This window comes from Engystomops pustulosus, chromosome 2, assembly GCF_040894005.1.
Source record: "Engystomops pustulosus chromosome 2, aEngPut4.maternal, whole genome shotgun sequence".
Taxonomy (NCBI): Eukaryota; Metazoa; Chordata; class Amphibia; order Anura; family Leptodactylidae; genus Engystomops; species Engystomops pustulosus.
The window spans coordinates 45,381,422-45,399,685 of record NC_092412.1 but is presented as its reverse complement, the minus strand read 5'-3'; the positions used below and the strand labels follow the sequence as shown (position 1 = coordinate 45,399,685).

Genomic DNA, 18,264 nt, shown 5'->3' with positions numbered 1-18,264 from the left:
AAATACAAGCCCACAAGAATACGCTGCAAATGCGATTTTTTGCCAATTTCACTGCATTTGGAATTTTTTCCCGCTTCCCAGTACATGTCAGTGAATATTAAATACTGTCACTATAAAGTGCAATTTGTTACTCAGAAAGCAAGCTGCCACCCAGCTCTTTACATGGAAAAATAAAAAAAGTTATAGATTTTTGAAGGTGGAGAGTGAAAAATGTAATTGCAAAAACAAAAAAGGGCCTGGTCGTTAAAGGGCTAGTAAAGCTGGGTAGTACTGTCATCTCGGACTATAGTAAAGCTGGGTAGTATTGTCATCTCAGACTCTAGTAAAGCTGGGTAGTACTGTCATCTCGTACTATAGTAAAGCTGGGTAGTATTGTCATCTCAGACTCTAGTAAAGCTGGGTTGCATTGTCATTCAGGACTCTAGTAAAGTAAGGTGGTATTGTCATCCTGGACGTTTCAGGGTGGGCCATTTATATGGCTACACCTAAATAAAATAGGAATGGTTGGTGATATCAGCTTCCTGTTTGTGGCACATTAGTATATGGGGGGGGGACTTTTCAAGATGGGTGGTGACCATGGCGGCCATTTTGGATCCAACTTCTTCTCCCAAAGGGTAGAGGGTCATGTAACACATCAAACGTATTGAGAATTTGTTAAGAAAAACAATATTGTGCTCAGTTTGAACATAATTTTAATTCATGAGTTATTTTCGAGTTTATAAACACATAAAATGTGTAAAACCTGCTGCCCATTGTGCTGGATTGTCACTGCCTCCCTCTTCTGACACAGATAGCAGCAGAGCAGGAGAAAGCGCGGGCTCCCAGTATCCGCTGTGTCAGATACTGCACATCTCGTATCTTCTCAGCATAGACAACTGCCTGCAGATGACCTCAAATGTCCGAGCCTTCCTACACGAACTGTCCCCAGGAAAGTGGATTAGTCGTCGTGGGCCAGTTGAATGAATACCAAGGTTTCCCGATCTGACCCCCTAAGGCTTATCCATCTAAATTTAGGTGTATCCATATAAATGGCCCACCCTGTAGTAAAGCTGGGTGGTATTGTCATTCAGGACTCTAGTAAAGCTGGGTGGTATTGTCATTCTGGACTCTAGCAAACCAATTCAAGCTCTGTGCAGCAAAGCGTAATCTGTAGATGCTTTATATATAATTATCATTATAAAGCTGGGGGGTATTGTCATTCTGGACTTTAGTAAAGCTGAGTGGTATCATCCTTCAGGACTCTAGTAAAGCTAGGTGGTATTGTCATTCAGGGCTTTATTAAAGCTGTGTTGTATCGTCATTCAGGACTCTAGTAAAGCTAGGTGGTATTGTCATTCAGGACTTTAGTAAAGCTGGGTGGTATTATCATTCTGTACTTTAGTAAAGCTGGGTGGCATTATCATTCAGGACACTAGGGAAGCTGGGTGGTATTCATTATGGCCTGAAGATTAGTAAAGCTCTGGATGGTAATGTCATTCTGGACTTTGTGGATTAGTAAAGCTGGATAACATTATCATTCTGGACTCTAGTAAAGCTGGGTGGTATTGTCATTCTGGACTCTAGTAAAGCTGAGTGTTATTATCATTCTGGACTTTGTGGATTAGTAAAGCTGGGTGGCAGCCCTCGAGGGTGCTGCAATGGTGGCAATGACTGATAGGCTAATCCTCTCTGCCCGCTTCCCCCTTCCGCGCACGTCGTCCTGCACCGTGCACCGCGCTACAGTGTCTCACTGTCTATTGTCTAGTCTCCTTTTAAATAAAGCTATCAGCATGTGAATGGTGCGCCGCAAGGCCTGCAGGGAAATGTAGTCTTCGTCGTGCATTGTCTGCTGTTCCGCCTCTGCCTGGTAGATCGGGACATCACGGATCAGGAAATCGGATCAGCTGCCCCCAGTGGGAAGGTAAGCGGGATTCTGTCTTCCACAACCGGGTCGGTACCGCCTGTATTGCTTTAAAGCGCATAGATCAGTAGGGGGCAGCACAGTCAGGGGGTCGGGCAGTGCTGATGCTGTATTGTTTTGCTTGCATAGTCTTAGTAGCAATGGAGACTTCATTCATCCTATGGAGTGCACTGCTATACAGGGCTGCTCCCGGATTAACCCTTTATTATCCAGCATAGGGGGGGGGGGGTACACAAGAGGCCTGGCTGTATATCCTTGCCCAATATAGTATACAGCAGGAGTGATATATGTTGCTTGAGTATTGACGCCAGTGGGGTACAACTGCACTGTTTTGAGAACTTTTTGGACCATTTTCTATAGAGCATCTTAATATTTTGTCACAATGATCCTGAAAGTGGCTCCAGAAATTGATTAACCCTGTACATGCGCTTTGATTGCTTGCAGATGACTTTTAAAGTTGATATAACGTGAGTCCTGCAAAGGTGCCATATTTATGGAGAAAGGACAACAAATTTAATGGACTAATTATAGTGGATATTCCAATATAACTTTAGTTCTGTATCCTGGTGTCCTCTACTATGTAACTGAGTAGCGTTCATTTATATCTATGCAAAATATAGTAAAACTTGTGCATTGCGACCTCTCATTGGTCGTGCCGTAAGCATCAATCTGACCGGTCTCATAGGTAAAACCATCAGCTGATGTACTAGTCTCAGCAGTAGACCCACTAGATTTGGGCTTCAGTCTGGCATCTGTTATAGGCCTCTTTCACAGGAACACATGAAAACGGCTGGAAGCTCGATGTACTGTACCATTTTCATACGGGTAGCATATTTACATGGCTGTATTGTCCAACGTACTGCGAGCGAGATATAGAATCTAGAGCATGTCCTATTTTCTCCAATATTTCCGTAGAAGTCTATGGGAATGTTTCCAATATGTTCTGCATTGGGTTCTCCACTGTAAGCTGCCGTTCATACGTGCAGTACCCAGGGAGACCAGAACCAGTGGGAGGTGCATTCTGCCAGCCAGCCATCATTTGTCAGCCTAGCACAGCGATGGTGAACCTTTTAGATACAGAGTGCCCAAACTACAACCAAAACCCACTTGCAAAGTGCCAACATGACAATTTGAGCAACAACCTATTGATCTCTGCTGTATCACAAGTTTCAATCTTATTGGCGTCCTGCTGACACTAATACAATAGAAAGCAGGAGACATTTGGATTGTAGCTTCCCCCCAGGGTTCCCTGAAGAGGAAGAATCAGGGGACCCAAAGCAGGAGCTCCAACAATAATCCATCTCTGTCCACACCTTCTGTCCACGCTCCTCCTGTAGTGTGGCGGGTCCTGGGTTGTCTTATACTGCAGTAGTAAGCCTTCAGTCCAATCTGGTAAATTCTGTGCTGAGTGCCCACAGAAAGGGCTCTGAGTGCCACCTTTGGCACCTGTGCCATAGGTTCGCCACCACTGGCCTAGCATATTTTGTACGGATGCAGTGACATATGTGCAAATACCGAAAACGTCATTTATATACGGATTCATACAGCACATAAATGCAGGTTGTAAAGTATTGCATCAAAGGGGTTGTCCTAGAGCGTTAAAAACATTGGTGGCCGTAATAAACAATTACTTACCTCTGTGGTCCCACCCAGCATCCCATGCTGCCATCTCTCCGGTGCGTGCCCCATGTAAACAAACAGGGGCACGGAAACCACACTGCATTCAGCTTCCGGCTGGCCACAGGCTGAATGCAGTGTGGCTTCTATGCCCCTGTTTGTTTACACAGGGCATGGACTGGAGGGACCGCAAAGGTAAGTAAATGTTTTTTTTTTTTGTTTATCTAGCCCCCTCCCGTCTACGGACAGCACGGGGTCATCTTGTCCATCTGACATGTTGTCATTTTATTCATTAGTTTCTTAAAGGAATAAGAAAAAAGACAATGCTCCAGAATTGTTATATTTCAGGTAATACAATGATTTATTACAACAGTCCGTAGATTGGACACATCCTCTAAAAGGGCTTCTTCACACAACAGTATTTAAAGGGGTTGTCCTCAATGACATTTTTATAATTTTTTACTATACAAACAATATCAATTATTTGCTGGAATGTGTTAAAAGTGGACAACCCCTTTAATCCAGATTTTTCGGGTCATAATCCGCTGCTTAGATTTCTTGATTTCCTATTTTCCTACCCTGGCGGTCTATAGTCGTGTGAGCGGTAACTAATTGTGTCCGATGGGGTCCAACAACATTTTGAAATGTATCATATTGGTTTCTGTCACGTATCACACTGCACTGTTAAATCAGCATGCACCAGGACACAAACCATGCAAATGGGGTCAGTCGTATGGCGGATGCCAAGCTCAGTTTTCCCCTTTTTCTGCTCCCTTAATAAAAAAGAAAAAGGAGAAATAACCTTGGCATGCGCTCGGTAACCAGAACCCGATGTCTTCCATTAAAGCAATGCAAGACACCGGGTTCTGGTTGCCAATCGCTTGCGTTTTCATATAAAGGCATACCTGATGGGGCGCTAGTGCTATGCGTGACCTCACTCTCAAGTTTGAATCCAGCCTCAGGCCCTCTGCACATGACTCTTGTTTTTAGGAACTGCTGACTGTTACTTTTTTTTCTTTTGACAAATTTTGTTTCTCTAAGGGTGATGTCACACATGGCGTTTTTAGGCCGTTTTTGGGCTGTTTTTAAGCAGTCTGTTAAAAAAAACACATTCGGTCAAAAACCGAACTGCCCAAAAAACTGATTCAAAAAGCCACATGTGCCGCTGGCCTTGGGCTGCGGTCACATGTAGCACTTTGACTCAGTTTAGAAACGGCGCACACAGGGGCGTACCACAGCCGGATCGCATATGGAAACGTATGCGATCGATAACCAGCACCCGATGTCTTGTATTGTTTAAATTCAAGACATCGGGTGCCGGATAACGGTCGCATTTCTTACATTTGTTTTTTTTATTTCCCAAAATTTAGCCCGTTCTGTTGCATTTTTGCCTTAGGCATAAAACACACCAGGAAAAAATATACTGGTAAAGGATGACAGGAATAAAACAGGAATACAAATGCTGATAAAACAAAACATTTAGAAGCATAAGAATTTTTATTTAACAAGAGGAAACCAAAACAAGATGTGTTAGGGAAGACTTTTGAACATTTTCTTTCTTGTTGCTTTATACTTGTGTACTTAATTTACATCAATGGTTACAAGAGTTACTAGGGTTAGTTAGAATTTCTATAGGGTCTTTGTCTTATCTTGATCAGCTTTAGCTGCTCTGTCCATACAATAGGGTAACACCATGGGCTCTGATGAAGGGGATTCATATGCAGATGTATCTGTGTCCCCTTTGTTGACCGCTGTGTACATACAAAATAACAGGTTTTTGAAGCTTTTCTAATTTTTAAGATGCAATGGCATGATTTGGCACACTTCATGTTCTTCGTTGTCCATAATTAATGGACATTATTTCAAGTTTCCTTCTCACAGAATCGCTGATCATGAGACAGCAGTCTCTTGTACACTCTCAATGAATGTAGTAGCTGGTCAAGCATGTATCACTTCTGTAGAACTGCTGGAAATGGCGGGATTTAATCACCAATTTAGATAATGCGATTAGGGGCCACATTTACTAAAAACAGTTCACCTTTAACATGATCTGTTGGACTTTGTATGTTACATGTGGAGCATGGTCCGATTGAGCACCAGAACGTCCCCTTCTGTGCAGAATTTTGTTTTGTGTCTTGGACGTTTCTAAAATACATGTGCAAGCAGTTTGCACTGAAAAGAATGTGCACAAAACTGGCGCACAGCCTTTAGTAAATGTGGGCCAGTGTTTTAACAATCCGGTGATCAATAGAGGGCATTCTGTCACACCTTTTTTGTCACCCGAAATAATCCCTCTAGGAGCCGATTTCTAAAGTAAGACGCTTCCTAGCCCTACCCCAGTTATTGCAGTGTTAAATAACTAGCTTTATCGGAACATAGTGATAAAGCTTGGAAACACAGTACATAGCCGTCCAAACGCCAGACCAAGCTTACAGCGGTCCAACGTATTCATGAGGAGGCTGTGGCTGCAGCATGGGGCCTGGCAGTCACCGCCGGCATATGGTGTGGGAGTGGCGGTCCAAGGCAGAATCTGAAGAGAGGGGAGCACCTCGGACCACCCCCTCATGAATACGCCAGGCCGCTGTAAGGTTGGTATGGATGGCAGTGTTTGCTAGTTTATCTAAAGGTTCAGTTAAAGCTAGCGATTTAACACTGCTATTACTGGGGTAGCGCTAGTAGCTGCTTACTGCTCCTTGAGTGATTATTTCGGGTGACAGGGTCTTTTTAAGCAGCCATTAGTATAGAAATGTGGTATCACATGAACAGATCCTACAATGGGCATAATGTGTAATATATTACTGCATTTATGATGTACACACTGGGATCCCCCTATATGTCAGTATGATAAAAATGTATTACACTCGAGACCAAGGGATATATGACCCATTTGTGCCTTTTGTTGTCATGTCTATAAAATAAAAGCTGTGTATAGATTTGGTCTTGGAGTCTTGTGTGACTTCAGGCGTGAGGAGACATGCTGGTGTTATAATCCATTTTTACATTTTGTTTTACATAGTTATAGGCAGTCATATTGCCTAAGTTGTTGCTTTACATTGTGAACCTTGGTTCCAAAGATTTACTTTAGAGTGTGTGTCAGAAAACAAGAACGTGTAGGCCTCATTTCTCATGACTGGCCTTGTCCAGAGCTGTGATTGGTTGTTACACACCAGCTAACTTATATGATTTGTTACTAAAGGTAGAAGGTATTCCGTCCTTACGGTAGTAGGAAAAAAGGACTATACTCCCGGCGCTTCTCCGATCCAAAAATGGTAGTTTTTATTTTAACATATAAAATCAAAATTTAAAAATAGAAATAAAATATCAGACAACGCGTTTCACGTCCTATTGCACGGACGCTTCCTCAGGTCTAAATTACACTTGTTAGCCCAACATTATAAATACCCATCTTACAGGAAGTGATGTCAACAGGAAGTGATGTCAACTAATGATCTCACATATAAACAATTTGCATTTAATATTTTATCACAAAATAGTTCTATATTATCTCATGTAGTGCAAGACTAAAGCTAGAACATGTCTATATTTCTTTGTTCCAAAAACTAGTTAATTCATAGGACGTAAGTCCTGAGAGAGGTGTTTGGAATGTTGGTGGAATACACCTGGGTGGGAGTGACATCTCTCGATCACATGACGTGATCTCGATCACGTGATCACGATCACATGTTATCTCTCGATCACATGATCACATCACGTGACGTCTCTCGATCACATGACTAGTCCCATGATCGACATCTACTTTCTTTAACTAATATTTGGATGCGCGATATTATCAGTGACTATAACTGACACACAACGGAGCCAAGCGTCACAGAAACAAGCTCGCAGGAAATCCAGACTAAAGATAAGCATAAAAATTAAACATGAATTGAGATAAAAGGATTAAATAATGGTTTCTGAGACTTCATTCATGCCGTCAGGATTGAGAGTCTGCAACTTGAAAATCCAATATACCTCCCTACGACATAGGGTCTGGTATCTATTATTAACACTTTCTGGAACATGGTCTATAGGCATAATACTAAGTACATTTTCGTTTTTTTTTTATGTTTAAACAAGAAATGTTTAGAAAGACCATGCTTAAGGAAGCCTTTTTTGATGCTTTCTAAACATTTCTTGTTTAAACATCAAAAAAACGAAAATGTACTTAGTATTATGCCTATAGACCATGTTCCAGAAAGTGTTAATAATAGATACCAGACCCTATGTCGTAGGGAGGTATATTGGATTTTCAAGTTGCAGACTCTCAATCCTGACGGCATGAATGAAGTCTCAGAAACCATTATTTAATCCTTTTATCTCAATTCATGTTTAATTTTTATGCTTATCTTTAGTCTGGATTTCCTGCGAGCTTGTTTCTGTGACGCTTGGCTCCGTTGTGTGTCAGTTATAGTCACTGATAATATCGCGCATCCAAATATTAGTTAAAGAAAGTAGATGTCGATCATGGGACTAGTCATGTGATCGAGAGACGTCACGTGATGTGATCATGTGATCAAGAGATAACATGTGATCGAGATCACGTCATGTGATCGAGAGATGTCACTCCCACCCAGGTGTATTCCACCAACATTCCAAACACCTCTCTCAGGACTTACGTCCTATGAATTAACTAGTTTTTGGAACAAAGAAATATAGACATGTTCTAGCTTTAGTCTTGCACTACATGAGATAATATAGAACTATTTTGTGATAAAATATTAAATGCAAATTGTTTATATGTGAGATCATTAGTTGACATCACTTCCTGTTGACATCACTTCCTGTAAGATGGGTATTTATAATGTTGGGCCAACAAGTGTAATTTAGACCTGAGGAAGCGTCCGTGCAATAGGACGCGAAACGCGTTGTCTGATATTTTATTTCTATTTTTAACTTTTTGATTTTATATGTTAAAATAAAAACTACCATTTTTGGATCGGAGAAGCGCCGGGAGTATAGTCCTTTTTTCCTACTACCGTAAGGACGGAATACCTTCTACCTTTCGGATCATATATGTTTTCTACCCGGGGTTTCCCAACCGGCAAGGACTAGGCTGCATCCGATGTGCGATTTCCACAGTGTTGTGCCTGATTGCACAACGCGCTAAGGTGAGCGCAATTTAAACTCCACTCTTCATATAATTGATTTTTGAATTTATTACACCAGGTAGCGCTTTTGTATCCCTTTTCTCTAGCAATTATGATTTGTTACTTAAAGGGCTCACAGATTTCTGTGTTTTGCACAGTTTTAAGGAAATTTTAGCTGAAGAGTTGGTGATCTGTTGTAACAGAGGTGTCTGGTAGCCATTAAACTTTTTTTTTTTTTTTTTTTTAAATATGTATGTATGTAGAGTTTAAAAAAGATTGGTTCTAGGTTATGTTTTTTGGCTATCTTGAAGGGTATTTTATATCACCACAAAAAAAGGGAAACGCTGGGACACGTTTACTAAAGGTCCGAATCGCGGTTTTCAGTCTGGTTTTTACAAATTTTACAGTTTTGCGCCGAATTGGCCCGGCTTTTTGGCGCACGCAAACGGATTGTGTCACATGCATGCAACGAAAACCGGGGGCGTGGCCGTTGGAAAACCAGACGGATTCGGAAAAATCGGGCTATTTAAAAAAAAATATATATAAAATAGTGTCACTTGACACACACTTGCATGCACCAGTGACAATTGTCAGATTTATATTCTGTCATAAGAGCAAGGATTTAGACACCTTACAGGTGATCATTGAAGCCTAGGACTAAAGTAAATTATCCAGAGAGCTTCATCAGAGGTCAGAGAGGTCCGTCTGTAACTAGGGGTCGTCTATAAGTCGAGTGTTCTTGAGTCGGGGACTGTCTGTATATGTTTGTCAGCACCCGGTGTCTTGCATTTAAAGGGAACCTGTCACCAGGAAACCCATTTTTAGCACTTCCCCAGTCCCCACAGAGCATAGTACATACACTGCCAAAGTGTTTTTGTATAAAAAATAGGTTTTACAGAAAAAAAGATATGTTATATTGTACCTTTCATTAGCATCTGCTGTGTGACTAGGCAGTTGCCAATTGGGACGGGCTGGAAAGGAGCAGTCCCCCCCCCCACCCTTGGGAAACATGTGACCTTTTCAAATATATGAATAACTCCCAACACTCGGGATTGGCTGTAGAGGAGCAGGGGGCGTCGCTAAGCCCAGTGATGGGTGTTTTCATATATTTGAAAAGGTCACATGGAGTAGCTGAATCCCAAGGGTGGGGGGGAACTGCTCCTTTCCAGCCCCTCCCATTTGGCAACTGCCTAGTCACACAGCAGATGCTAATGAAAGGTACAATATAACATATCTTTTTTTCTGTAAAACCAATTTTTAATACAAAAACACTTTGGCAGTGTATGTACTATGCTCTGCGGGGACTGGGGCAGTGCTAAAAATGGGTCTCCTGGTGACAGGTTCACCTTTAATCAATACAAGACACAGGGTGATGGTTACTGATAGCATGCGTTTCACTGGAAATGTATCTGTGATTGACCATAGATGGGCCCCTGGACGCTATCGCTTTGTTTGTAAACGCAATGCAAGCACCGCGTCTCAGCAAACCCTCAAGTTTATACAATTTTTTTCTATGGGAATCACTAGAAGGATGGGTTTTCTTCCAGGGAAAAAGCTAATATAAATAAAAAAGAATTAAGAAAAAAAACACTTAAAAAATAGTTGACTTACCATAGAAATGTATTCTAATATCTATCATCTGTCGTTGTCCTGCAGCACATCAAGGACTACAGATGAAGGTGGACATGGTAACACAGATATTGTGACTTTTACATCTGGCTTGTACAGACCCCTTGCCGTCACAATGGTGAGTATCTTTATTGTCTAAAAATGGGGCCTAAAAATTGTGTAACAATGCATACAGCAGTATTAAATAAATAAATCTTTATTAATATGGCACCACAATATTAGGCGGCACTTTACGGATCATAGGGTACATACACAAATAAAATCCTATATCCATTGTCGTAGTCTTTAGCCATAAGGGTTACAAATAAAATTCTATAATGCATTAACCTTGTTGTACTCTTTAGCTATAACGGTTTTAAAAAACCCCGCTGTTGCTTATTACCTTGTGGTTTTCCTGACTGTGAATCTTGTTTGACTTCCAGCAGCAGACGTTAGAGGTGGCACTGGATCGGGCTCAGGTAATCTTTTATGTTCTTCTCAACATATATATTTGTAGATATATAGAGATGATATAGGGAGACATTTATAAGGGATTCTACGCCGGAAGAGTGGCGTGGAAACCGCCAGACTTTGCCCTGGAGGGGTATGATGGGGGGGGGGTACAGCCAGTGGCATAGAGGGCCTGCATGGGGCATTCTTGTCCCACGCCTATGCACAACCCAGACCATGGGAAAAAGGCACCTTGAAAGTTTGCATGTTTCTTGAGGAAAACTTCGTTGAATATTTGTGATATAGAGAAAAAATGGTGGAAAGCGCAAATATAGTGTAGCAGGTTAATTACCATATATACTCGAGTATAAGCCTAGTTTTTCAGCACAAAAAAATGTGCTGAAACCCCAAACTTGGCTTATACTCGAGTAAAAAATATAGGTTTTACCAGGTTTTTGTGGTAAAATTAGGGGCCTCGGCTTATACTTGGGTCGGCTTAGGTTCGAGTATATACGGTAATACCAATCCAGTAGATAAATACAACTAGGTGCTCACCTTGAAAGGTTGTGTCATAAGCCACAACCAACGTGTAATGCTTTTGTAGACTAAATCCACAGGGCTGCCCTTGGTGGACCCACAGTCTCCCGACCAGTTGCAGATAAAAGTTTGTGAGCATATAGCTTGTGTTTGAAAAAATTCAGTTTGGCGCCCGTTTCTGGATTTTCTACTTTTTTATTGTTTGTGATTAAAAAAACAAGTAAAAATAAACTATTAATAAAATCACAGTAAAATTCTATTGTTGTTTAGGAGACTCTTTTCGTACCCGTATCGGGTACGTCATCAGTCCATCAGTTTAATCATAAACAATAAAAAAGTAAGAGGAAAACTTTGTGGCGTAGTCATGCAACTGGCTCCCTCTGGATACATTGGTTGGTCCAAGCTTTTTGATGTATTTCACAATGCCAGAGGGGTGGAGCTTCAATCGTACGCCAGTGCATGATCAAACAGATGATATAGAGAGGATATTTTGTTCTCGTGAAACCATGAATAGGAGCCACAAGAGCAATCCTGTAAAAGTATAGACCTCCAGCCTATATAGAATGGGCCAGGAATGAGTTAATGAAATGCAGATTTACACTTCTTTTCACATAGCCCCTATAGGCCTTGGCACAGTCGTCTACATTGCCATGCTTCATTACGGTCCATCGGTCGCCTCTCCCCCGGGATCTGGTACTAGATTGGCCTCTGCCGTGGTTCACATTGTGCTTTCATGGTATAAGAAAACATCTGGAGATTGAAAAAGCAAATCCGTAGAAATGTATAGCAGTAAAATGAGCAGAAAAGTATCTGATGACTTTATTACTTAGAACCTGTCCCGGTGATTTGGGACCCTAAACCAAGAACAGGTCCTTATGAATCTGTGGATTAGTATCCCAAATCGCCTTGTATCATATCGTTCCATGTTCGCTATAAAACAAGCCAACCCATACACCGTTAAGGCGGGTGTAATACAACGTCACTGAATGACCACACAGACACTGAGCGAATATAAGGGTTTGGTTTTTAGATTGCTGGCCCAGACAGAAATAACATTTGTGGATTTGGGACACTTGTCCATAAGTACCTGGGTGAGTTCCTTCTGACAAATCACCCTGACAGCTTCCCTTTACACGGGTTGGCTAGGACATTATACTAGCCTCTGGCTCCAGCACTGATCAGCTGTTTTGCTTATGGAGAACACCGGACCTGGTTCTTATAGCAGCCGGCTCCATATCCCTGTGATGCTTCCATCTGCTACAGGGAGCTGGAGGAACCCACATGTTTACAGCTGATGGATGTAGAGGTCAGGGTTTTCTTTTATGTATTGAGGAATTGCTTGAATAACAATTCCATAATCTAATATTTCTCACGGTGTAGCTATAGGAACCAGCAGCGATCACGAGAATGACCCCCCGTCCCATCTATAATGATGCAATAGTCTCCCGTGTGTATTCAAAGTCTATGGGACTGACAAAGAGAGACAAGCAGTTTGTCCATCAATCCTATGGGGGATTGGCAACCATCACTGTATGTGATGTAACATGGACTCTGGACCCCAGTTCATATCATTCTCTGAGTGATTAGTTAGTTGTCGCCTATCCAGCTGGGTGTTATGAGCAGAGATCTTGATCATCAGATAAATTAATAAAATTATTTGTTGCAAAAATGAATACATATTGAATACTCAGAAAGCATTGATACTTGATGCAAATTCTCCTTTTTTTACGTTCCAGTATGTCATTGAGAGCGCCAGGCAGAGACCTCCGAAACGCAAGCATTCATCCGGATCCAGGTGATTTCCAGTCTTCCTTTCCAGTAGGAATCCATGATGGACGTAGTATTGCTTTCCCGTGTGTTGTCTGAGCTGTGGCTTTGGAGACTATGTAGTATCTGCTACTGCATGACGCCAGTGTAATATCCATTATCAGCATAATTTGGTCCACAAGGTTCTCAGGCTAAAACCTCTTTTCTTCCTGCCTACCAGTTCTCAGATTTCCTGCCTTTTATTGCTGGTTACAGCTGTTCATATGGAAATCCAATTATGTTCTGGAGGAAGCGAGCGCGGAGTGCCAGTAGATGTGTGTTAGTAAGAAGCTGCTGTGTGGGGGCTAGGTGTGCACATGGAGGCAGAAGTGACTGCGGAAGTGTGGAAAACTTGTGTATAACCATTATTATAGTGGTATATAGGAACTATAATGAAGACACAGTGTTGTTGTTTACAGCTGAGTCATATCTAGCTATGGAGCTGCCCTGGTACCGTCATAATACACTGCAGTTAGGACACTTTGTACAATCTGCTCAGCTCCTCCTGCTCTATAACATGCTACCTGCAGATAGGACACTATATAATATTGCTCATCCCCTCCTGCTCTATAGCATGCTGCCTGCAGATAGGACACTATATATTATATGGTCATCAACTCCTGCTCTATAACATGCTACCTGCAGATAGGACACTGTATATAATATGCTTATCTCCTCCTGCTCTTAACATGCTGCCTGCAGATAGGACACTATAAATGATATGGTCATCCACTCCTGCTTTATAACATGCTGCCTGCAGATAGGACACTATATATAACTGTGGAGCTGACTCCATAGTTTGTACCAACATGATTATCCTGCTGCTGTCTGGGTACATAAAATAGGAGTCATCTCTATGTGTCAATGTTGACTCTGGCTTTTATCATGTGACCATTTTTCCATCTCTCCCATCTGCTTCCTTAATTTACCCTCTTCCTAATTAATTAAATAAACATGAAGCATTCCAAGTGGAACATTCATGTTAACAGAAGAGTCAACTTAAAGAAAATCTACCACCGTAATCGAGCAAGAATAAACCAGGGGCACTTACTCATAGATCTAGACACCATGACTGCGGTAATCTTCTTTCTATATCTGTTATCCGTGGCCTCCTTCCTTCTAAAATCAACTTTTAACATTTTTCTATGAGCCCACATAGCTCTTGGGGCGTTACTTGGGACACTCCATTCTGCAGCTTCACAGGCTGTTACACTGTGCACGAGCACTTCACCCCCCCCCCCTCCAAATGTCAGCAACGTGGGGGAAAGATTCTCCTGTGGCATTTTGTGAAAGCACAGTATAGAAGGACTCTGGTACAGCCCCCAGGGTCCTTCTGACTCATTAGCATAATTCTAAAAGTTGATTTTAGAAAGGAGGAGGCCATGGATAACAAATATAAGAAGATTATCACAGTGTCTGGATCTATGAGTAAGTATCTCTGGTTTATCATGCTTGATTTTGACGGGAGATTTCCTTTAACGTATATGATCGACTTAAAAAGGACCTGTCACCCTCAAAAACTGCACTAGGAGCTGCTTACTAAAGCAGCTCCTAGTTCTAAAACCAACGCAGCAGGGTTACACTGTAAGCGTTATCGGAAACATCTGATAACGCTTATTAACACTACTGCGTTGTACACTACAAACGCCGGCCCGCTCTCAAAACGTTGGCAAAAAGGGATATTAATGGGACAGCATATTTGGTGCAGTTGTCTTCAATGTGTTGGTATAAGACTTGTACCCTGCATACACCATATGGGGGAGATTTATCATCCAGATTCTAGTTACCCATGGAAACCAATCAGAGCTCAGCTTTTATTTTATAAACAGCTGTGGGAAAATGAAAACCGAGCTCCTGATTGGTAGCCACGGGCAACTAGAACAGTTCTGCTCTACGAGACTTAGGGGGAGATTTATCATATGTGTTTACAGCCTGTGCTTATTATTATGTCTTTTTTATGCTGTGTCCTGATTATTTTTTTTTTCCCCCACCAGGAAATCTGTGTTCCATAAGCTATATGACCTGTACATAGAAGAATGTGAAAAGGAGCCAGAAGTGAAGGTACGGGGGTGATATTGTGTGCACTTTGTAGTAAGTGAGGACACTGACGCCCTGGTGGAAGTATAGCACACAAGTGTAACAAGGCGCCAGTGTTGTTCTTGGACGAGATCTTTCTATATAGAAGCTCAGTAGGATCTTTTATTTTCTTCCATGCATCAAATTGGAAACATTTCTGGCCGGATTAAGCTTCCCTCCACTCCTGCCATGAAATATGATTTCATCTCCTCTCCATGTGAGGTTCACCTTCCCTCATTCTCTTGCTGGAAACCATTACCCCCACTGCTTGCCCTGTGTATTCATGTAGTATCTTAGCCGTGTCTTTTATCATGTCCCAGGTACTAATTGTAACACATATGGAGCAGATTAGTAGGACTTGCAGACAGGCTATGACCTCATGGCTCCGGATGGCCACGGGTGGTCCTTCACTTACCTTTCTTTCCTTGCTACTTATAACGAGTTCATATTATTAAAAATTGTGCAATTATTATTTCTCCAACTTGCTGCTGGTCTTCCTCCTTTAAAGGAAACCTACCACTTCTGACGGTAGGTATGAGATACAAACACCGGGCACCAGCTCAGGGTGAGCTGGTGCCGGTGCTTAGTCTCGTTAGTGTTAAAACCGCGGTATCGCGGTTTTAACACTTTTGAAACTTTCTAGCAGAAACTGCTTCGGCGCTTCGTGCACACGATCGTGCGCGCGCCTACATTGGAAACGCCGCAGGCGTTGCGCGCGCACGATCGCGCGCAGCGCCGAAGCAGTTTCTGCTAGAAAGTTTCAAAAGTGTTAAAACCGCGATACCGCGGTTTTAACACTAACGAGACTAAGCACCGGCACCAGCTCACCCTGAGCTGGTGCCCGGTGTTTGTATCTCATACCTACCGTCAGAAGTGGTAGGTTTCCTTTAAATAAACAAGAGATGTTTTAAAATGAGTTGTTAAAAAGTGTCATTACGTGATAGAATAGAAGCTCTAATGTGAACAGGGTCTAGAATGCTTTTCTTAAAGGGATCTTTAAGCATCCAGTCCATTCTACATATATTGCAGGAGAGAAAAAAAACACATTGCTAATTTTATGGGAATTTTTTAATAAATCTGTTTTGATTTTGGCTTTGGGGGTACAGTTGAGTAACTGATTGCTACTACAGTATTCATGGCCATTTACAAATGCTATAGTGATTATTTTGCAATAAAACACTACACATCTCCTCCTGCTCTATAACATGCTGCCTACATATTGGACACTATGTACAATCTGGTCAGCTCTTCCTGCTTTATATCATGCTGCCTGCAGATAGGACTCTATGTACAAGCTGCCCAGCTCCTCCTGCTCTATAACTTGCTGCCTACATATTGGACACTATGTACAATCTGGTCAGCTCTTCCTGCTTTATATCATGCTGCCTGCAGATAGGACTCTATGTACAAGCTGCCCAGCTCCTCCTGCTCTATAACATGCTGCCTACATATTGGACACTATGTACAATCTGGTCAGCTCCTCCTGCTTTATATCATGCTGCCTGCAGATAGGACTCTATGTACAAGCTGCCCAGCTCCTCCTGCTCTATAACGCTCTGCACGTGCCTTAACTTTGGAGAAGTCTGCTTTTTACTAGACTATTTAATCCGCTATTGAACATTGAATATAACAATTACATTTGCACATACCACAACAAATCCAAGAGCATAGTACATTTAGCCTGGAAATCTCCTTTGCAAATGTCCTTTAGAATATAATTTTAAGGGGTAACCTGAATGTAGATCCAGTAGTTTTCTCTGTCGGGTGGATTAATTTCGAATATGTTCTTTGTTTTAGAATCTAAGACGAAATGTGAATCTTCTGGAGAAGCTTGTGATGCAGGAGTCTCTCTCCTGCTTGGTGGTCAATCTCTACCCTGGCAATGAAGGCTACTCCCTGATGCTGCGGGGGAAGAATGGATCAGGTATCCGGGCTTATGCCACACTATAAGTTACTAACATGTCAGACTGCTGTCACTTTGACTTGGCCTACACAGCTTTGGTTCCATGTGCAATAAAAAAAGGTGAATTCACACACAGAGGATTTGATGCAGAAATCTTAGCAACTGAAATTCCATTTAACACCTCTGTGTGGATATAAGCAGAGCGTTTTCTGCAAGCTCCATCCATTAAATTGAGCCAATATTGGAATATTTTTGCTTTTCTGAATTCACCCTTGGGCTCTACTCCTAGATTCTTCCCTCTCCCCCAATAGAGGACCTTTTTTTTTATCACCCTTCAATGTTTGATTGCCTAGAATTCTACTGGTGATCAACTAGTATATAGTCCTGAATGAGAAATACATACATACATATATATATATATAATGTATATGTGTGTGTGTATGTATGTATGTATTTCTCATGAAGGACTAGGAAAAATTGCTTGGAAGTAGGATTTGATAGATTATACTTTAAAATTTATGAAATTGCATTTTTTTTTTTATTTGTAGATTCAGAAACCATCAAGCTGCCTTATGAAGAAGGAGAACTGCTGGACTATATAGATGCAGAGGAATTGCCACCAATTTTAGTGGACCTTCTGGAAAAGGCTCAGGTTTTTAATACTTTGCATTTTGTTAAATAATGACTGTACAAATCAACATATCTGTTCCCAAAGTCTCAAACTTTCTTAAAGAGGACCTGTCACCCAGAAATTCTGCACTAGGAGCTGCTTACTGAAGTAAGCAGCTCCTAGTGCTAAAACAAACGCAGCAGTGTTAACATGATCGCGTTATCGGAAACCTCTGATAACGCTATTAAACACCGCTGCGGAGTATAATAGAAAAGCTGGACTGCTTTCAAAGCATTTGCTTCATAGGCTGCCGCACGTCATGCGCCAGTCACCGCCCCTAATTCCGCCCACAATCCCGTCCCCTCATGAATATGCCAGACTAAATGTATCGGTGCTTTTATATATATATATCCAGATTACTCTACTTTAAATGCCCATGTAACACTGCCATATATCTCAAATGCCAGAACCTGCAGATGAATAGTGGCCCTGAACCTTAAGGGTACAATAGAGATAATAATTTATTGCTAGCTAAAAGGGGTTGTTAACTTTCGGCAAATCATTTATATTGTTGATGTAATGAAAAGTTATACAATTTTTCTATATAGTTTCTGTATCAATTCCTCTCTGCTTGCTGTCATTTCCCATTGTTTACTTCCTGTGGATACTA

General features: G+C 41.6%; 1 protein-coding gene across 5 annotated transcripts in view; it reads left to right on the top strand.

Moving 5' to 3' along the window:
- Positions 1-1,744: 1,744 nt before the first annotated feature.
- SUPT20H (SPT20 homolog, SAGA complex component) overlaps positions 1,745-18,264 on the top strand; it is a 47,717-nt gene continuing 31,197 nt past the window's right edge. For 4 of the 5 annotated variants that reach the window (XM_072134436.1, XM_072134435.1, XM_072134434.1 and 1 more), the window contains exons 1-7: positions 1,745-1,900; positions 10,261-10,351; positions 10,656-10,691; positions 12,936-12,994; positions 15,000-15,066; positions 16,879-17,005; positions 17,533-17,636. In XM_072134436.1, the coding sequence (XP_071990537.1) occupies positions 10,349-10,351; positions 10,656-10,691; positions 12,936-12,994; positions 15,000-15,066; positions 16,879-17,005; positions 17,533-17,636 (396 nt within the window). In that variant the 5' untranslated portion in view covers positions 1,745-1,900; positions 10,261-10,348. The remainder of the gene's footprint in view (positions 1,901-10,260; positions 10,352-10,655; positions 10,692-12,935; positions 12,995-14,999; positions 15,067-16,878; positions 17,006-17,532; positions 17,637-18,264) is intronic. The other variant, XM_072134433.1, reaches the window with a different exon arrangement.